At 43.0% G+C, this 21599-nt stretch overlaps 1 protein-coding gene across 1 annotated transcript in view; it reads left to right on the forward strand.

Moving 5' to 3' along the window:
* The first annotated feature begins 1235 nt into the window (after positions 1-1235).
* LOC139155551 (myosin-16-like) overlaps positions 1236-21599 on the forward strand; it is a 53707-nt gene continuing 33343 nt past the window's right edge. Inside the window, exons 1-17 of the mRNA XM_070730736.1 lie at positions 1236-1445; positions 2578-2721; positions 4977-5133; positions 6543-6570; positions 9175-9271; positions 10033-10125; positions 10774-10837; positions 11218-11316; positions 12153-12256; positions 12346-12484; positions 14316-14584; positions 15687-15857; positions 15959-16138; positions 16829-16955; positions 18992-19053; positions 19830-19917; positions 21110-21227. Coding sequence (XP_070586837.1) covers positions 1236-1445; positions 2578-2721; positions 4977-5133; positions 6543-6570; positions 9175-9271; positions 10033-10125; positions 10774-10837; positions 11218-11316; positions 12153-12256; positions 12346-12484; positions 14316-14584; positions 15687-15857; positions 15959-16138; positions 16829-16955; positions 18992-19053; positions 19830-19917; positions 21110-21227 — 2150 coding nt within the window. The remainder of the gene's footprint in view (positions 1446-2577; positions 2722-4976; positions 5134-6542; positions 6571-9174; positions 9272-10032; positions 10126-10773; positions 10838-11217; positions 11317-12152; positions 12257-12345; positions 12485-14315; positions 14585-15686; positions 15858-15958; positions 16139-16828; positions 16956-18991; positions 19054-19829; positions 19918-21109; positions 21228-21599) is intronic.

The following is a 21599-nucleotide window of genomic DNA, read 5'->3' on the forward strand; positions in this document are numbered from 1 at the left end:
CCAACTCATCCATTTGGCATGAAAGCTATTCCTGGATTCCACCAAGTTGGGTTGCCTACTTGAATGGGGAAGCCTGCTTTACATTGAAGTAAAAAACTGAAGGGCTTGTCTTCAAAAAGGAAAAAAAATGCAAGGCAGGAGAGTCTATTTCAGACTTCTCCAATCCCTAGAGTGGCAAAGAGAAGTCCACAAGATTCCCTAGAAGGAGACAGATAGGAAGGAGAAGTCTCCCAAGAAGTTGTTGCATTATTTGATCTCTCCTAAGGGAGAAGTTCCTGATCCAATGAACTTTCTGTTGATAAAGTCATTGGCATTTACTAGGAGTAAGTGATAGCTGGAGACGCATAGGATGGTATAAAAGAAACCAGCCAGTCGTCAACTAAAGGCACATTTCAGTCTTGGTTCTTCAAGAGGTATTGTTGGTTGGACCTTTGGCGTGAGAACAGGACAGAGGGATTAGAGATGGAACTGGGGATGGATGGATGGATGGATAAATACATAGATGGCTATCTTAAGACAGTTTCCCATTCTCAAAATGGGTGAACAGTGCGGTCAGGCAGTAGGGAAAGCGAGTAGAATGCTTGGCTGCATAGCTAGAGGTATAACAAGCAGGAAGAGGGAGAATGTGATCCTGCTGTATAGAGCGCTGGTGAGACCCCATTTGGAATATACTGTGTCCAGTTCTGGAGACCTCACCTACAAAAAGATGTGGATAAAATTGAACGGGTCCAAAGACGGGCTACAAAAAGGGTGGAAGGTCTTAAGCATAAAACGTATCAGGAGAGACTTCATGAACTCAGTCTAGAGGACAGAGGGGACATGATCGAAACATTTAAATAGATTAAAAAGTTAAATAAGGTTCAGGAGGGAAGTGTTTTTAATAGGAAAATGAACCCAAGAATAAGGGGTCACAATCTGAGGTTAGTTGGGGGAAAGATCAGAAGCAACGTGAGAAAATATTATTTTACCGAAAGAGCGGTAGATGCTTGGAACAAACTTCCAGCAGACGTGGTTGGTAAATCCACAAGAACTGAATTGAAACATGCCTGGGATAAACATATATCCATCCTAAGATAAAATACAGGAAATAGTATAAGGGCAGTCTAGATGGACCAGGAGGTCTTTTTCTGCTTGTCAATCTTCTATGTTTCTCTCCTAGGAACTTTGTGGATTGCGCTCTTCCCTCAATCTTTTCTTCGTTTCGGGATCCACCTCGTGCCTGAATCCAAGCCAACATGCCTGGTGCGTACAAAGGAGAATGTGGGGATGATGTTGACCCCATGCCCTTCTTGGCTCCCAGCGAGAAGGAGAAGATCGAAGCCATCAGCAAACCGTACGACATCAAGAAATCCTGTTGGGTGAAGGACGAGAAAGAAGGCTTCGTGGCTGGAGAGATCCAGTCGGAAACCGATACTCAAACCACAGTGAAGACGGTGACCAATCAGGTGAATTGATAGAAAAGGGGGGGGAGTCCACTTGGACTTCATATGTCTCTTAAGTTAGGACCTGGCAGGGTTGCTCAAATCAAGGGGCATGGAAGATGAGATAGAACCCATAGTTCCCCCCAAGCTGAGCAGTGAGCAATCGCTCACTTAAAAATCATCATCAACTCAGAGTTTTCCAAACCTGCGCAGAAGCCGAGAGGGAAAGAGTGAGAGGGAAGGAGAGAGAGAGGAAGAGAGGAAGAGAGAGAAACAGATAGAAAAAAGAGAGGAAGGAAAAGAGAAAGAAAAAGAATGGGAGTAAGGAAGAGAGAAAGAAAATCAAAATCTAGTTTGAAACTAGCTCAACTATTTAAGTGGCATTTTGATATTGATAGAGTTGCCCTATGATGAGCTCACTGTTATAGACACACAGGACAGTATTTTATTTTGAAATTCTCTGAGGCAAAACAGGGTGGGTTTTTTGTTTGTTGGTTTGTTTGGGACTGCCGCTCAGACACTATACTTTTCCGCCCACCCCCCAAAAAATTAGAGGGAACACTGATAGAACCTATCTTCGAGACCGCCTTCTGCCGCAATAATCCTATCAACTGGTTAGGTCCCACAGAGTTGGCCTTCTCCGGGTCCTGTTGACTAAACAATGTCATTTGGTGGGACCCAGGGGAAGAGCCTTTTCTGTGGCGGCCCCGACCCTCTGGAACCAGCTCCCCCTGGAGATTAGGACTGCCCCCACTCTCCTTGCCTTTTGTAAACTCCTTAAAACCCACCTCTGCCGTCAGGCATTGGGGAACTGAGACATCTCCCTTTGCCTATGTAGTTTTATGTATGGTATGTTTTTGTGTATGCTTTTAAAAAAAAAAAGTGCTATTGCTAACATGTTGTAAGCCGCCCTGAGTCTAAGGAGAAGGACGGCATAAAAATTGAATGAATGAATGAATTAATGAATGAATGAATGAATGAATGAATAAATAAATAAATAAATATTGCTTCTACTTACAAACTTTTCTACTTAAGAACCGGGTCACAGAACGATTTAAGTTCTTAAGTAGAGGTACCACTGTACTTGTCTCGTGAATTGATCTCAGAATTTATTCTGGGAAACTCACAGCTGTCTTTTATTCCCCCCTCCATGTAGACGGTCACTGTCAAGAAGGACGATGTCCAGCAGATGAACCCACCGAAGTTCTACCAGATCAGCGATATGGCCAACATGACTTTCTTGAACGAAGCCAGCGTCCTGGATAACCTCCGGCAGCGTTACATTTTGATGAGGATCTACGTAAGTGGGAAGACGGGGGGGGAGGCATTTGAATTGTTGGAGAACCCCACCTGGGGATAGTTAGAATCAGGGATGGGCTCCTTACAGGTAGAGTCAGGTACACAGAACCAGTAGAAAAATTTTGATAGAAACATAGAAGACTGATGGCAGAAAAAGACCTCATGGTCCATCTAGTCTGCCCTTATACTATTTCCTGTGTTTTATCTTAGGATGGATACATGTTTATCCCAGGCAGGTTTAAATTCAGTTACTGTGGATTTACCAACCACGTCTGCTGGAAGTTTGTTCCAAGCATCTACTACTTTTTCAGTGAAATAATATTTTCTCACGTTGCTTTTGATCTTTCCCCCAACTAACTTCAGATTGTGTCCCCTTGTTCTTGTGTTCACTTTCCTATTAAAAACACTTCCCTCCTGGACCTTATTTAACCCTTTGACATATTTAAATGTTTCGATCATGTCCCCCCTTTTCCTTCTGTCCTCCAGACTAGACAGATGGAGTTCATGAAGTCTTTCCTGATGCGTTTTATGCTTAAGACCTTCCACCATTCTTGTAGCCCGTCTTTGGACCCGTTCAATTTTGTCAATATCTTTTTGTAGGTGAGGTCTCCAGAACTGAACACACTATTATTCCAAATGTGGTCTCACCAGCGCTCTATATAAGGGGATCACAATCTCCCTCTTCCTGCTTGTTATACCTCTAGCCCGACCACACTGCTCACCCATTTTGAGGCTGTCAGATTTGATTGTCAATTGAGAACATTCAGCACGTGATCCCCGTCTTCATTCTTTTGGGATTGAAAGGAAATGTCTGTTAGGAAGAAAACAAATTTTATTTTCATTTGAATGGGGGGAAAAAAATGAAACTTTTCCTCCTGGTCTGAACTGAGCAACGCATAACCTAAATCAACTAAACAATGCCGCTTGGCGGGACCCAGGGGAAGAGACTTCTCTGTGGCGGCCCCCGCCCTCTGGAACCAACTCCCTTCAGAAATTAGAATTGCCCCCACCCTCCTTGCCTTTCGTAAGCTACTTAAAACCGACCTCTGCCGCCAGACATGGGGTAATTGAGATGCTCTTTCCCCCTAGGCCTTTACAATTTTATGCATGGTATGTCTGTATGTATGTTTGGTTTTTATATTAATGGATTTTTAATCGTTTTTAGTATTGGATTATTATTGTACGCTGTCTTATTATTGCTGTAAGCCGCCCCGAGTCTCCGGAGAGAGAGAGAGAGGGAGGGAGGGAGGGAGGGAGGGGGAGAGAGAGAGAGAGAGAGAGAAACAAACAAACAAATCGGATTGCAGTTTGGTCAATGATGCAAAACACTAGAGAGCCCGGCACACGAAGACAACTAGACACAAGAACAGCTTTTTTCCAAAACGCCATCATTCTGCTAAACCAATAATTCCCTCAACAGTGTCAAACTATTCATTAAGGCTGCATTACTATTACTTTAGTCTTCTCATCATTCCTATCAGCCAGTCTTCGGAGAGGGGCGGCATACAAATCTAAATAATAATAATAATAATAATAATAATAATAATAATAATAATAATAACAACAATAATAATAATAATCTCCTCCCACTGTATGGCTGTAACTTGTTGCTTGCATCCTTATGACTTATATTAATATTGGTTGCTTCCTAATTGCTTATTTGACCCCTATGACAATCATTAAGTGTTGTACCACATGATTCTTGACAAATGTCTCTTTTCTTTTATGTACACTGAGAGCATCTGCACCAAAGACAAATTCCTTGTTTGTCCAATCACACTTGGCCAATAAATAATCCGATTTTATTCTATTCTGTTCTGTTCTATTCTACTCTACTCTATTCTATTCTACTCTACTCTACTGTATTCTATTCTATTCTATTCTATTCTATTCTATGATTGCTTATTTGACCCCTATGACAATCATTAAGTGTTGTACCTCATGATTCTTGGCAAATGTATGTTTTCTTTTATGTACACTGAGAGCATATGCACCAAGACAAATTCCTTGTGTATCCAATCATGCTTGGCCAATAAAATTCTAGTCTAGTCTAGTCTAGTCTAGTCTAGTCTAGTCTAGTCTAGTCTAGTCTAGTCTAGTCTAGTCTATTCAAACAAATTCATTTGGAAATTAAATCCAGCAATGATTAATACTAGACTTGTGGATGAGACTCGGAGTAGGACCTTCCTGGTCTTAAACCAGACCGTGTTAAAATGTGATTGCAAGCTGATCTTAACTGCCTTGTTCTCCTTCCAGACCTATTCTGGCCTCTTCTGTGTCACCATCAACCCTTACAAGTGGCTACCCATCTACGGGGCCCGCGTGGCCCAGATGTACAAGGGCAGGAAGCGTACCGAGGTGCCTCCTCACCTCTTCTCCATCTCTGACAACGCCTACCATGACATGCTTATGGGTAAGTGGTGAGAAGGTCCTTTAACAGTTACAGGGATTGGGTATATCTAGCTTAATGAAAAGAAAGACTGGGGGGGGGCATAATGACAGTACAGTGATACCTTGTCTTACAAACTTAATTGGTTCCGGGACGAGGTGCTTAAGGTGAAAAGTTTGTAAGACGAAACAATGTTTCCCATAGGACTCAATGGAAAAGCTATTAATGCGTGCAAGCCCAAAATTCACCCCTTTTGCCAGCCGAAGCTCCTGTTTTTGCACTGCTGGGATTCCCCTGAGGCTCCCCTCCATGGGAAACCCCACCTCCGGACTTCTGTGTTTTTGCAATGCTGCAATTTCACTGAGGCTCCCCTCGCTGGCAAACCCCACCTCCGAACTTCCGTTGCCAGCGAAGCACCCATTTTTGCGCTGCTGGGATTCCCCTGCAGCATCACAAAAACATAGAAGTCCAGAGGTGGGGTTTCCCATGGAGGGGAGCCTCGGGGGAATCCCAGCAGCGCAAAAACAGATGCTTCGGTGGCAACGGAAGTCCGGAGGCGGGGCATCCCAGCAGTGGCGGTGGGTTTGTAAGGTGAAAATAGTTTGTAAGAAGAGGCAAAAAAAATCTTAAACCCCAGGTTTGTATCTCGAAAAGTCTGTATGACGAGGCGTTTGTAAGGCGAGGTATCACTGTATTTCAATATTTGAGGGGCTGCCACAAAGAAGAGGGAGTCAAGCTATTCTCCAAAGCATCAGAATACAGGACAAGAAGCAATGGGTGGAAATTAAACCAGGAGAGAAGCAACTTAGAACTAAGGAGAAATTTCCTGACAGTTAGAACAATGAATCCGTGGAACAGCTCGCCTCCAGAAGTTGTGAATGCCCCAACACTGGAGGTTTTTAAGCAGATGTTGGCTAACCATCTGTCTGAAGTGGTGTAGGGTTTCCTGCCTAAGCAGGGGGTTGGACTAGAAGACCTCCAAGGTCCCTTCCAACTCTGTTGTTGTTGTTGTTGTTGTTGTTGTTGTTGTTGTTGTTGTTATTATTATTATTATTATTATTATTATTATTCAGTGGAACAGCTTGCCTCCAGAAGTTGTGTATGTTTCAACCCTGGAGATTTTTAGGAAGAATTCGGACAACCATTTCTCTTACATGGCAAAGGGTCCCCTGCTTGTAGGTTGGACTAGAAGACCTCCAAGTTCCCCTCCAAGTGTTATTCCATTATTCTTCAAAGGTCCCCTCTTTGTCCCTTGTTCCATTTACACAAAACCAAGTATACCAGCCTGAATTTTACAATCCATCAATGTTCCATTCCTAAGGCTCTTGCTTCCCTAATGTCTATTTGGATAATTGGCTATTGATCAATTCCATGGGGTTTAGGGGGGAAAAAAACAGGTTATGCAGCCTTCTCTTTTCTCTCTTCCTCCATAGAACGTGAGAACCAGTCTATGCTGATCACGTAAGTGGCCCTATTTCCCCCCCTTCCATATAGGGTGGCGGGGTGGCGCAGCAGGTAGAGTGCTGTACTGCAGGCCACTGGAGCTGACTATAGATCTGAAGGTCAGCGGTTCAAATCTCAGCACCGGCTCAAGGTTGACTCAGCCTTCCATCCTTCCGAGGTGGGTAAAATGAGGAGCCGGATTGTGGGGGCAATAGCCTGGCTCTGTTAAAAAAGTGCTATTGCTAACATGTTGTAAGTCGCCCTGAGTCTAAGGAGAAGGGCGGCATAAAAATCAAATAAATAAATAAATAAAATAAATAAATATTCCCAATTAAATATTAATAAAAATGGCTTGGTTTTTAATGCTCTGCACACCGTACAAAGAAAAATAAAAGCATATCATATGAATGAGCCACCAAATTAATAATAAAAAGTATATCTTAAAACTGATTTCCTGGCAACAGACACTAATGGGAAAGCTTATTGTAAGCATCAAGAAATGTTTCCAGAATATGTTTTTTTCTGAGCTGGTAAGAAAAGGATACTAATATTTTATTCAAGGAGTAAATACTCCATCTTGAAACCATTCCGAACTATTTTTTAAGTGGCTGGCCTATGCAGGTTCCACACATTTATACCCTACATTCATTTTTGATCCATGAGTTCATATATAACACTGGGGAACAATTTGTAACACAATTTCTGTTGAGTTTGAGTTTTGAGCTTTTTTTATAGTTAATTAGGCATGCTGGTTTAAAAACTGTAGTTAGATTTCTTCTATCACGTCAAGTTTTTTTCTCTACACCTTATATATGTATTTATTTTATTTATTTATTTTGTCCAATACAAATTGAAAGTTAAGGAGAATAAAAACATGTAGTAGTAAATATCAGGGAAGGGACAGAAGAAGAGATATGAGAATAGAATACATCAATGAAGAGTAGAGGAAGGATATATGGATGGGAGAAAAGATATATAAAATATAGGAGAGACAATTGGACAGGGGACGGAAGGCACACTAGTGCACTTATGCTCGCCCCTTACTGACCTCTAAGGAATCTGGAGAAGTCAACTGTAGAAAGTCTAAGGGAAAAATGTTGGGGGTTGGAGGTTGACACCACGGAGTCTGGTAATGAGTTCCACGCTTCAACAACTCAATGGCTAAAGTCATATTTTTTACAGTCAAGTTTGGAGCGGTTGATATTAAGTTTGAACCTGTTGCGTGCTCTTGTGTTATTGCAGTTGAAGCTGAAGTAGTTGTTGACAGGCAGGATGTTGCAGCATATGATCTTGTAGGCAATACTTAGATCATGTTTAAGGCGTCGTAGTTCTAAGCTTTCTAGGCCCAGGATTGTAAGTCTAGTTTCGTAGGGAATTCTGTTTCAAGTGGTGGAGTGAAGGGGTCTTCTGGTGAAGTATCGTTGGAACTTTTCTAGGGTGTTGATGTCTGAAATTCGGTGTGGGTTCCAGACAGGTGAGCTGTATTCGAGGATGGGTCTGGCAAAAGTTTTGTAAGCTCTGGTGAGTAGTGTGAGATTGCCAGAGCAGAAGCTATATATATATATATATTATAGTTAATTAGGCAACATGAGCATCAAATTGCATTTTTTACATAGCCATCTTGCTAACTTCCTGGAAAATCTTAGTGTAGTCATTGATGAACAGGGTGAGCGATTCCACCAAGATTTGAAAGTCATGGAGGCACGATTTCAAAGTAGGTGGGATTTACGTATGATGGCTGACTATTGTTGGAGCATCGAGAAAGAATGCCTCTGGATTAAAACACTCCAGAAAAAGCTACAAATGAAAATTTTTACCTTAATATGTATAATTACCGTTTGATTAAAAAACAACTATTTGTATGAACACAATTTAACTTGCAGTAACTATTATAGCCTTTGTATGAATAAAATTATTCTTTGTAAACAGTATATTTGGCAAGTTTTGACTTTCCTTTATATGCACAATTTGTATGACGTTTGATGTTATCCTGTAGCTTTAAAAGTTGACGTGATAGACAAAAACTGTGGTTATTTTTGGATCCAGAGGTCTAAAGTTAGTTGAAAACAAGTCATAGATTTAAGACAACGAAATTGCTGTCCCCCAGTGAATCATTAAAATCTCTCTTATCCTCCCAACATCCATCTTGCAAGGTAGGCTGAGCTGAAAATCTTGACTCAACCCAATAAGCTCCTGTATTTGGAAAGCTTTCTGTGCATGAGTGTTTGTGGGATCCTGGATTTTTTTTTTCCAGAGATTCTTTTAAATCCATTTTATTTTATTTTACTTTTGCTAAGGAATCAAAAAGGGTGAGGTCGTTGGCATTTATTTTCTGCAAGGGAAAAACAGCCAAATCGGCTAAAAAGATCCTACCTTTTGAATCCAAAAATAAAAAATTATGATGTCAAATTTGGAATTGTACCAGGAGTGTGTCTAAACCGGTTCAGAACGGCTTGTCTGAACTTGTAACGAACCGCTAGTGATGCTACAATGATGTCACAAAACCGGTTTGGTCAGGGCTGGTTCGTGGGTACTGCCATCTTTTTCGGGGGGACGGGGGGGGGATTTTTTAAATTAAAAAAAATGTGGATTTTTTTTAAAAAAAATTTTTTTTACGTCTAGCGGAGAATCCGGAGCAGGCAAAACTGAAAACACGAAGAAAGTCATCCAATATTTTGCCAACATCGGAAGCAGTGGGAAAGCCTCTGCTGACGGGAAGGTAAATCAAAGTCTTTTATCCAGTAGCAGTTGAAACCACGATAACATGGTATTGATTAAACCAGTGTTTTTCAACCAGTGTGCCGTGGCACACTAGTGTGCCGCGAGACATGGTCAGGTGTGCCGCGAAGAAGGAAGCTCAGGTTTTGGTCTCGCAACTTTTTGCTGAGAGAGAGAGTGAGAGAAAGCAAGAGAGAGAAAGAGTGTGTGTGAGAGAGAAAGCAAGAGAGAGAAAGAAAAGAGAAAGAAAGAGAGAAAGCAAGAGTGAGAGAGAAAGAAAGAAAGCAAGAGAGCGAAAGAGAGAGAAAGAAAAGGAGAGGAAGGGAGATAGAGAGAGAGAATTGAGCAAAAGGGAGGAAAAAAGAGAAATGAGAAAATGATTGAGACAGAGAATGAGAGGAAAGAGAGAGAAACAAAAGAGAGAGAGAGAAGTGACTCTTGATTTAAAGCATATGATAAAAAGCACCCAAAGAATAAGAGAGAAAAAACCCAGCCCTCACCTGTTTTTGGAAATGGTTCAAGAGTGTGTATACACACACACACACAAGGGTGGGGAGGAGACAGGGATGGAAAAAAGAGAGGAGAGTGTCTTAGGGTGTCATTTTGTGTCGTTTTGGTTGGTGGTGTGCCCCAGGATTTTGTAAATGTAAAAAATGTGCCGCGGCTCAAAAAAGGTTGAAAATCACTGGATTAAACAACCCAACATCCTTAAGTTTCTTGGGGAAGAGAGGTTGATGGTGATGGTCTTTCTCTTGCGGGCAGGGCTCTCTGGAAGATCAAATCATCCAAGCCAACCCTGTCCTGGAAGCCTTTGGAAATGCCAAAACAACCAGGAACAATAATTCTTCTCGGTTTGTAAGTATTAGATTCCGAAAGGGGGCTTTGTCCCATTCAATGCCTCTTTCCCCTTTTGTGTCACCAAGATCGTTGTGTCATTTGGAAATGATTTTAGAGAGAAGAGCCACCACCAAGATAATGGTCAGATAATAGCACTAGCAATAGCACTTAGATTTATATACTGTTTGATAGTGGTTGACAACCCCCCCCCCGCTAAGTGGTTTACAGAGTCAGCCTATTGCCCCCAACAATCTGGAAGGCTGAGTCAACCTTGAGCCAGTCAGGATCGAACTCCTGGCAGTGGGCAGAGATATCTGCATTGTAACAACTGCCCTACATCTTTTTCTTTCTTTCTTTCTTTCTTTCTTTCTTTCTTTCTTTCTTTCTTTCTTTCTTTCTTCTTTCTTTCTTTCCTTTCCTTCCTTCTCTCCCTCCCTCCCATCTTCCTTCCTTCCTTTCTTCCCTCCCTCCCTTCTCTCCCTCCTTCCTTTCCTCCTTCCTTCCTTCCTTCTCTCCCTCCTTCCTTCCTTCCCAAGCTATACCAGACTTATGTACCCCTTCATAGTGCTTTTACAACCCTCTCTAAGCAGTTTACAGAATCATTATATTGCCTCCAAGCTGTTGTGGTTGTGATTAAGGAGAGTCTATTTTTTTTTTCTTATTCAGGGTAAATTCATACGAATTCATTTTGGCAGCACGGGAAAACTGGCTGGGGCTGATATTGAGAGCTGTAAGTTTCTAATATTTCTAAATTCCCATGTTCAACTCCTGCCTCCTTTGTCTATCTGTCTGTCTGTCTCTATCTATCTACCTATCTACCACCATCCATCTATCTATCTATCTATCTATCTATCTATCTATCTATCTATCTATCTATCTATCTATCTATCTATCTACCTACCTACCTACCTCCATCCATCCACCCACCCACCCACCCACCCACCCACCCACCCACCCACCCACCCACCCACCCACCTATCTATCTATCTATCTATCTATCTATCTATCTATCTATCTATCATTTCAGAAAATTTCAGCATTTTCTTTCCTTACAATGGATAATAGCTTAATTCTTTCTAAAAAGTGATGTGGCTTTTGTTTATGTTCTAGACCTCCTGGAGAAATCGAGGGTCATCTCTCAACAACCTGCTGAAAGAGGCTATCACATCTTCTACCAACTCCTATCCAACAAGAAGCCTGACCTTGTCGGTACGGCATTTGCCATGAGTGTGTTTGTGTGTGTGTGAGAGAGGGAGAGAGAAAGAAAGAAACAGACAGGGAGAGAGAAAAGAGAGAGAGAAAAAGAGAAACACACAAAGAGAAAGAAAGAAAGAGAGAGAGAGAAAAGAAAGAGAAAAAAAGAGAAACACACAAAGAGAAAGAAAGAAAGAAAGAGAGAGAGAGAGAGAGAGAGACAGAGGGGAGGAAGGGAGGGAGGGAGAGAGAAAGAAACAGACACACACGCAGAGAGAGAGAGAGAGAGAGAAACAGAGGAACACAAACAGGGAAAGACAAAAAGTGAGAGAGGGAGAGAAAGAGAGAGAGAGAAATAGAAACATACACAGAGAAAGACAGAAAGAGAGAGAAAGAAAGAAACAGAGAGATAAACAGAAACACAGGGAGAGAAAGAAATAGAGAGAGAGAGAGAAACAAAGAGAAAGAGAGAAAAAACAAACACACAGAAAGACAGAAAGAGAGAGAGAACAACGGAGAGAGGAGGGAGGGGGAGAGAGAAAGAAACAGACAGAGATAAACAGAGAAACACAGAGAGAAAGACAGAAAGAGAGAAAGAGAGACAAATAGAAACACACAGAGAGAAAGACAGAAAGAAAGAGAGAGAGAGCAACAAAGGGAGGGAGAGATAAAGAGAGAGAGGGAGAGAAAGAAACAGAAACACAGAGAGAGAGAGACAGAAAGAGTAAGAGAGAGAGAGAGATGTTTCTCTAAATCTTCTGTATATTCCCCTCAAGGCCATTTCCATGGCTGTCTTCCCATACCCACAAGCGACAAATGCCCCGTTCTAACAACGCCTTTTATCGCCACAGAGAGCTTGCTGTGCGTCCCGGATCCCAAGGAATACCACTGGACAAGCCAAGGGGTCACCATGGTGGACAACATGGACGATGGGGAAGAACTTCTCCTCACCGATGTACGTGTGCGCAAAGCTCGGTGCCAAGTTTGAAATCCATGTCGCTCTCTTTGGTTCCTTTCCTGTGTCATGTTCCCTTCTCTGCCCAGGTGGCCTTTGACGTCCTGGGCTTCACCGGAGAGGAGAAGACCGGTGTGTACAAACTCACAGGTGGCATCATGCACTTCGGGAACATGAAGTTCAAGCAGAAGCCGAGGGAGGAACAGGCGGAAGTGGACACCGCCGAGGGTAATGGATCATCGCAACGTGCTCTAGATGGGGCTAACACTTGAAAAGTGTTCTGAGACTGCAAATAGTTCACAATGCAGCCGCGAGAGCTTAAAAGTTAAAAGTTTACAGAATTTATGAGTCGGTCTAATTCAGTGGCTTTCAACCTTGGGGTCGGGACCCCTTTGGGGGTCAAATGACTGTTTCACAGGGGTCGCCTAAGACCAGCGGTCCCCAAACTACGGCCCGCGGGCCACATGCGGCCCACTGAGGCCATTTATGCGGCCCGCCGGTGAGTGACAAGAGCACAGGGAAAAGAGAGAGAGAAAGAAAGAAAGGGGAAAGAGAGGGAGGGAAGGAGAAGTGGAGAGGAATGAAGGAGGGAAGGAAGGAAGGAGAAATGGAGGGAACAAGGAAGGAGAAATGGAGGGAACAAGGAAGGAAGGAAGGAAGGAAGGAAGGATGAAATGAATGGAGGGACAGAGGAAGGAAGGACTGTTTTGGGGGGGGTAATTTTCTTTAATTTTTCTCTCAACATACATTCCAACAACACAGTGTACCATCTAATTTTCCATGAATAAAATGTGGTATTTTGTTAGTAACTAATATCAATCATCAAAAAAGTTGCTAGTTTCTTTTTCTAATTTTGTCATCCAGTTACGTTCATTTTCTTTTAATTAAATTTTCTCCTTAATGTTCCTTCAAAAAGTGCAACACCAATTATATTTCTAACTTATTAACCATTATGCCAAAGTGCTTCCTTCTTTCTTTATACATTTTTCATAAGCCAAGAAAACCTTGTATAGCCAATCAGATGTCAACAAAAGAAAATTAAAAACAAAACATAAACATATATGAATTTCAGACCTTCTCCCCCCTCTACATAGTACGTTCCCATTTTGTTTTTTACTTTAAAACAAGGTATGTGCAGTATGCATAGGGATTTGTTCATAGGTTTTTTTTATAGTCCGGCCCTCCAACAGTCCGAGGGACAGTGAACTGGCCCCCTGTGTAAAAAGTTTGGGGACCCCTGGTGCTAGGAAGTAAAATTTCTACTCTGGCATATTGGCACATATTTTTACAATCCGACCAATCAACATTTACAGTGGGAGTGTCCCTCTATCCTTCCCGCCCAACCGCTTAAAGCTCTGTTGGGAGAATTGGCGCTAGACTTATGGTTGGGGGTCACCACAACATGAGCAACTGTATTAAGGGGTCGCGGCATTAAAAAGGTTGAGAACCACTGGTCTAATTGAAACCGTTCCTAATAATTTAATAATAATAATAATAATAATAATAATAATAATAATAATAATAATAATAATTTATTAGATTTGTATGCCGCTCCTCTCCGAGGACTCGGAGCGGCTCACAGCAATAAAACATCATATACAAACCCAATGTTAAACCAGTCTTTACAAAACCCCTATTAAAACAGTCATACAGCCCAAACACCCCATCCATAATATCAAAAGCAGATAAGGATATATCAATTCCTCCATGCCTGGCGACATAGATGAGTTTTCAAAAGTTTGCGAAAGGCAAGGAGTTTGGGGACAGTCCTAATCTCTAGGGAGAGCTGATTCCAGAGGGCCGGGGCTGCCACAGAGAAGGCTCTTCCCCTGGGTCCCGCCAGACGGCATTGTTTCGTTGACGGGACCCGGAGAAGGCCAACTCTGTGGGACCTAATCGGCCACTGGGATTCGTGCGGCAGCAGGCGGTCCCGGAGGTATTCTGGTCTGATGCCATGTAGGGCTTTATAGGTCATTACCAACACTTTGAATTGTTACCGGAAACTGATCGGCAGCCAGTGCAGGGCTAAATAGCATCTCCCTGTTGATCTTTTCGGCAGTGGCTGACAAAGTCGCCCACCTCATGGGTCTGAACTCGGGAGAACTGCAGAAGGGGATTACCAGACCTCGGGTGAAAGTGGGCAACGAGTTTGTGCAGAAGGGGCAAAACCTGGACCAATGTCACAACTCGGTTGGCGCCCTAGGCAAAGCGGTCTACGACAAGATGTTTAAGTGGCTGGTCGTCCGGATCAACAAAACCCTGGACACCAAGATGCAGAGGCAGTTTTTCATCGGTGTCCTGGACATCGCGGGCTTTGAGATCTTTGAGGTACCAAGAAGCCTTGCACGATTTTTTTATTGCAAAAGATTTAAGAGTTGGGGGCACCCCCCCCCCAAAAATCCCCTGGCTTCTATATATACACATTTGTTTTCTGTTCTTTTTTGTTTTAATTATTTACATCTATATACACACAATAATTGGAATTTACACATTCTATAATCTATTATGCTTGTTCTTTAACCATTCATAGAATCTGTTCCATGTTAAATAATATTCGCATTCCTCCTTATCTTGTAGCTCCTTGTCATCTTATCCATCTCAGCCCAGTTCAAAAAAAATTCATACAATTTCCTCATTGTTTGGTTTGTCTTTAGGTTTTCATTTTGTTGCATAAACTATTCTAGCCGCTGTCACTATATGCATTGTCAAATAATATATTTTTTTCACATAATTACTCATTATAGCGCCCAATAAAAAAATTCTGAGAAAGAGAAAGAAAGAGATGATAGATAGATAGATAGATAGATAGGTAGGTAGGTAGGTAGATATGATAGAGAGATAGATGATAGAGATAATGATAGATAGATAGATAGATAGATAGGTAGGTAGATATGATAGATAGATGATAGAGAGAATGATAGATAGATAGATAGATAGATAAATAGATATGACACAGTAGATAGAGAGATAGAGATATATATAGAGAGATTATAGATGATAGATATGATAGAGAGATAGATGATAGATAGATAGACAGATAGATAGATAGATAGATATGATACAATAGATAGAGAGAGAGAGATGATAGGTGATAGATATGATAGAGAGATAGATGATAGAGAGAATGATAGATAGATAGATAGAGAGAGAGAGAGATGATACAGTAGATAGATAGATAGATAGATAGATAGAGAGAGATGATAGGTGATAGATATGATAGAGAGATAGATGATAGAGAGAATGATATAGATAGATAGATAGATAGAGATAGGTATGATACAGTAGATAGAGAGATAGAGAGAGAGAGAGAGAGATGATAGATGATAGATATGATAGAGAGATAGATAGATATAGAAAGAAAGAAAGAAAGAAAGAAAGAATAAGATAAGTCTCAGAGTAATGAGTAACCTGTCACCTTCTCCTCTCGCAGTTCAACAGCTTTGAGCAGCTGTGCATCAACTTCACCAATGAAAAGCTGCAACAGTTTTTCAACCACCACATGTTTGTGCTGGAGCAAGAAGAATACAAGCGAGAAGGCATCGACTGGGTCTTCATTGACTTCGGTCTCGATCTCCAGGCTTGCATTGAGCTTCTGGAAAAGGTAACCCTCCCCCGCCAGAAGCAACCAGATACGTTGAAGGCTGCTGACCACCGCAAACGAATGCTGACCGATGCATTGACCCTTCTGCTCTCACCCAACAGCCCATGGGCATCTTCTCCATCCTTGAAGAGCAGTGTGTGTTTCCCAAGGCGACCGACGCGACTTTCAAGGCTGCCCTGTATGATAACCATCTAGGGAAGTCCCCTAACTTCCTGAAGCCCAAGGGCGGGAAGGGCAAAGGGGCAGAAGCCCACTTCGAGCTAGTTCACTATGCTGGCACGGTGAGTATAAAGCAGTGGTGGCGAACCTATGGCACGGGTGCCACTGGTGGCACGCGGAGCCATATCTGTTGGCACGTGATCTGTTGCCCTAACTCAGCTCCAATGTGCATGTGTGTCCAGGCCAGCTGATTTTTGCCTCGCACAGAGGCTCTGGGAGGGCGATTTTGGCTTCCAGGGAGCCTCCAGGGTAATGGGGGAGGGCGCTTTTACCCTCTTCCGGCTCGAGGGAAGCCTTTGGAGCCTGGAGAGGGTGAAATACAAGCCTACTGGGCCCACCAGAAGTTGGAAAACATGCCATTTCCGGCCTCCAGGGGGGCGGTAGAAGCTGTTTTTGCCCTCCCCAGGCATTGAATTATGGGTGTGAGCACTCCTGCATGCGTGATAGCATGTGCCCATGCTCTTTCGGCACCGGAGGGAAAAAAGGTTTGCCATCTCTGGTATAAAGCAAGGAAAATAATAATAGGAGAATAACAGGATCTTAACATTCAATTTGTTGGCAAAATGCCCAGAAGCAATTTGCAGGAAATGTTTCAAACAAGAGCCAAACACTAGTTTTCAAGTCAAAGACCAAACGGAGAATAAATGCAGTTGTTTCCTGCAAATTGGTCACCCAAGCGTTCCGGTAGCGCCGAGTAATAGTGGCTCACTACTGTCTTCATGCCTTATCAGTCTACCTTTTTTTTCATTCAGGTGGGCTACAATATCACCGGATGGCTGGAGAAAAACAAGGACCCCCTGAATGAAACGGTGGTGGGCTTGTTCCAGAAGTCTTCCATGGCTTTGCTCTGCACTCTTTTCAAAGAAGAAGAGGCCGCAGGTATGTCACTTTTTGCTGCCTGCATTGAGGTCCTGATTCTCCAACCGTGTCAACTTGAACACTTGTGGATTTCAATTCCCAGAATTCTGGGAGTTGAAGTCCACAAGTTGCCGTGGTTGGAGACTGGCTGAGGAATTGTGGGAGTTGAAGTCCACAAGTTGCCATAGTTGGAGACTGGCTGAGGAATTCTGGGAATTGAAGTCCACAAGAAGACTGTAGTAGACGCTGCCTTAGAGTAGCATATCATCTAAGTGGCTTTGAGTAATGAGATAAGCAGCATATAAATTTAATCAATTAATCCGTAAAAGGTACAGTCCATCACCTTTGGGAGCCATCCAGCCCCATAATGCAATTTTGTGAGTTCAATTCCTGCCTAGATCTGATAGAAATAACATCTGGCTGTTTACACAAGAGGACCATATCTGTCATGGGGTGCCTCCTGGTGGCGAACATCGCCGAAAAATATTTATTTGCATGTGGAAATAGATAGTAAGAGTCATCTGCAGGAATTCAATTCAATTTATTAGATTTGTATGCCGCCCCTCTCCGAAGACTCGGGGCGGCTCACTAATAAAAACAATATCCCAGCGAAAACAAATCTAATATTAAAAAGCACATAAAACCCTATCATATTTTAAAAAAGCAAACAACATATACATACCCAAACATAAATATAAAAAAGACTTGGGGGAAAGGTGTCTCAACTCCCCCATGCCTGGCGATATAGATGGGTCTTGAGTAATTTACGAAAGACAAGGAGTGTGGGGGCAGTTCTAATATCCGGGGGGAGTTGGTTCCAGAGGGCCGGGGCCACTACAGAGAAGGCTCTTTTCCTGGGGCCCGCTGAATTACATTGTTTGGTTGACGGGACCCGGAGAAGGCCAACTCTGTGGGACCTTATCGGTCACTGGGATTTGTGCGGTAGCAAGTGGTTCTGGAGGTACTCTGGTCCAAAGCCATGCAGGGCTTTAAAGGTCATGACCAACACTTTGAATTGTGACCGGAAACTGATTGGCAGCCAATGCAGGAAACCATTCCAGAAGAGAAAACGCTTTGCATGGAAATCCACCAACAAAAATGTGCATATACTGTATATTTGGTGGTGAGATAGAAATAAAGTAGATCGAAAGCCACTTGACATGGGTCAAAAGGAATGGGAAAAATGAGTCGAGGAACTGAATTGAACAGATGTGCAGGTGGGAAGAGTTGGAAATAAACAGGAATCTACAGGTTGGCCAAACACTGCAGATTGAGGACAACTCAAGAGCTGGGGTGGCGCAGCAGGTAGAGTGCTGTACTGCAGGCCACTGAAGCTGACTGTAGATCTGAAGGTCAGCAGTTCAAATCTCATCACCGGCTCAAGGTTGACTCAGCCTTCCCTCCTTCCGAGGTGGGTCAAATGAGGACCCGGATTGTGGGGGCCATAGGCTGGCTCTGTTTTTAAAAAGCGCTATTGCTAACATGTTGTAAGCCGCCCTGAGTCTAAGGAGAAGGGCGGCATAAAAATTGAATAAATAAAGTAAATAAACTCAACTTGCCATCATCAACTTGCATAAGCAATGATGGGCTGCCAAATTGTTTTACTGCCACACTGTGAATTATATCCCTCATGGAATTGTCCATTGTTTATTTATTTTATCTTTATTTATTCCATTTTTTTTAATGCCGCCCTTCTCCTTAGACTCAGGGCGGCTTATGACATGTTAGCAATAGCACTTTTTAAAAACAGAGCCAGCCTATGGCCCCTGATAATCCGGGGCCTTATTTCACCCATCTTGGAAGGATGGGAGGCTGAGTCAACCTTGAGCCGGTGGTGAGATTTGAAATGCTGACCTGCAGATCTAGCTGTTAAGCTTTAGTGGCCTGCAGTACTGCACTCTACCCACTGCGCCACCTTGGCTCATGGTTGAGTTGTCCTGCAACAAGGGGGCCATGGCGAGTCCACTGGGGCCAGTTGTCCCGTTCCGCAGGTTGGCTGTTCTCCCTTTGTGTGTTCCCGTTGTGAGTCACTTGCTTTTTTTCCATGCTGTCCTCAGCTTCGGGGACCAAGAAGCAGAAAAGAGGCTCCTCCTTTATGACCGTCTCCAATTTCTACAGGGTAAGTGACACACGTTCAAAGTGGCTTCGGTTGCTGAAGGAGATGCTATGTTAGCAGGAGCATTCTGGCCTTCCTTCATGCGTCCTTCAGCGTAGTTGTTACAACTGCTTCTGGCTCAGTCCCATGGATATTGATTAACACGTCTTCCTAACTCCTTCCTTCCTTCTTCTCCCTCCTCCTCTCCCTTTTCTCCCTCCTTTCTTCCTTCTCTTCTTCCTTCTCCCTCCTCCCCCTTCCTTTTCTTCTTCCTTCTCCTCCTCCCTTTTCCTTTTTTCCTTCCTTCTCTTCTTCCCTCTTTTCTTTTCTACTTCCTTCCTTCTCTTCCTCCTTCTCCCTCCTCCTTCCTTTTATCCTTCCTTCCTTCTCCTCTTTCTCCCTTCTCTCCCTTTTCTCCTTCCTTTCTTCCTTCCTTCTTCTTCCTCCTCTTTTCTCCATCCTTTCTTCATTCTCTTCTTCCTTCTCCCTCCTCCTCCTTCCTTTTCTTCTTCCTTCTTCCTTCTCCTCCTCCCTTTTCCTTTTTTCCTTCCTTCTCTTCTTCCCTCCTTTCTTTTCTACTTCCTTCCTTCTCTTCCTCCTTCTCCCTCCTTCCTTTTATCCGTCCTTCCTTCTCGTCCTTCTCCCTTCTCTCCCTTTTCTCCTCCCTTCCTTCCTTCTCCTCTTCCTTTTCTCCTTCCTTTCTTCATTCTCTTCTTCCTTATCCTCCTTTTCCCTCCTCTTACTTTTTTCCTTCCTCCTTGCTTCTTTCCTTCCTTCCTTCCTTCTTCTGTGTATTGCAGGAACAGCTGAACAAGCTGATGGCTACTTTGCATAGCACTTCGCCCCATTTTGTCCGCTGCATTGTGCCCAACGAGTTCAAACAATCTGGTATGTCGAAGTCATCGTTTTTGATCTCTTAAACAAGCAAACGAAGTCCATGTTTTTTTTTCCTTTGGGAAATACCCTACATACAGCTGGTGAATTAAGAAAAGACAGGGGCCCTTTGAAAAGTGGCAGACAGAGGCTTTGTTCTCAATCCTGCAGAATTTAAAGCATCTTTCTGGAACCAAATCCGAAGTTTTTCACCACTTTACAGATTGCAATATTTAAAAAATCACCTGTGTTAGGCTATCGGCTGTATTGCAAAACTGGAGAAAAGAGAAGAATTGACTCCAGTGCAAATATAGGATGAAAATATCCAGAGGAAAATACTTGTACATAACATATTTAACTCTGCCTTCATTTACTTGTCTCTTGTTGGATGCTGTGAGAGGTTAAAGCCACGAAGCTTAGATTGCAAAGCACAAAAGTCCATGTTAAGCCATAAGGAAGTTGGTTTGAGTGTGGCTTAACATGGACTTTTATGGTTTGCACCCTGTTAAGCCACACTCAAACCAACCTCCTTATGGCTTAACAAGATGTGAGACTTCTAAGATCTAAGTATTGCCCACAAGATCATATGCTGCAACGTCCTGCCTGTCAGCGACTACTTCAGCTTCAACCACAACAACACAAGAGCACACAACAGATTTAAACTTAATATTAACCGCTCCGAACCTGACTGTAAAAAATATGACTTCAGTAACCGAGTTGTCGAAGCGTGGAACTTATTACTGGACTCCATAGTGTCATCCCCAAACCCCCAACACTTTACCCTTAGATTATCTACGGTTGACCTCTCCAGATTCCTAAGAGGTCAGTAAGGGGCGAGTACAAGTGCACTCGAGTGCCTTCCGTCCCCTGTCCTATTGCTCTCCTATATCTCCTATACCTTTCTTCTATTCCTATATCTCCTCTTCTATTCTTTCATTGATACATTTTATTCCTATATCTTCTCTTCTCTTCTTTCTTAGATATATTTCACTATGAGTATCTCCTCTATAACCCTCATTGTGTATTGGACAAAACAAACAAATAAAATAAATAAATAAATAAATCTGACACACCATATCAATGTGGTTTCTAACCTCCATGGCAAATCATGATTGAACAAAGCATAGTGCAGTCATAGTGAATCTTTTTCTGGTTCGTGTGCCAAAAGGTTGTGGAAAGGTGACCATCCTGCTTTGTGTCTCTACAGGTGTGGTAGATGCTCACCTGATCCTGCACCAGTTAGCCTGCAATGGTGTCCTGGAAGGTATCCGTATTTGCCGGAAAGGATTCCCCAACAGACTGCAGTACCCAGAGTTCAAGCAAAGGTGACGGGGTTGACCCTTCCCTCCATCATTGGCCCGTTGGGGCCCTTGAGGTCCCAAAGTCTCAGCCGGACCGAATACAGTGGTACCTCTACTTACGAACTTAATTCGTCCCATGTCCAGGTTCTTAAGTAGAAAAGTTTGTAAGAGGAAGCAATTTTTCCCATAGGAATCAATGTAAAAGCAAATAAGGCGTGCGATTGGGGAAACCACAGGGAGGGTGGAGGCCCTGTTTCCTCCCAGGAGATTCCTAGAGAGGCCCCACGGAGGCTTCTCCCCACCTTTTCCGGCCCTGTTTCCTCCCAGGAGATTCCTAGAGAGGCCCCACGGAGGCTTCTCCTTGTCTTTTCTAGCCCTGTTTCCTCCCAGGAGATT

This window comes from Erythrolamprus reginae, unplaced genomic scaffold (genome assembly GCF_031021105.1).
Source record: "Erythrolamprus reginae isolate rEryReg1 unplaced genomic scaffold, rEryReg1.hap1 H_3, whole genome shotgun sequence".
NCBI lineage: Eukaryota > Metazoa > Chordata > Lepidosauria > Squamata > Dipsadidae > Erythrolamprus > Erythrolamprus reginae.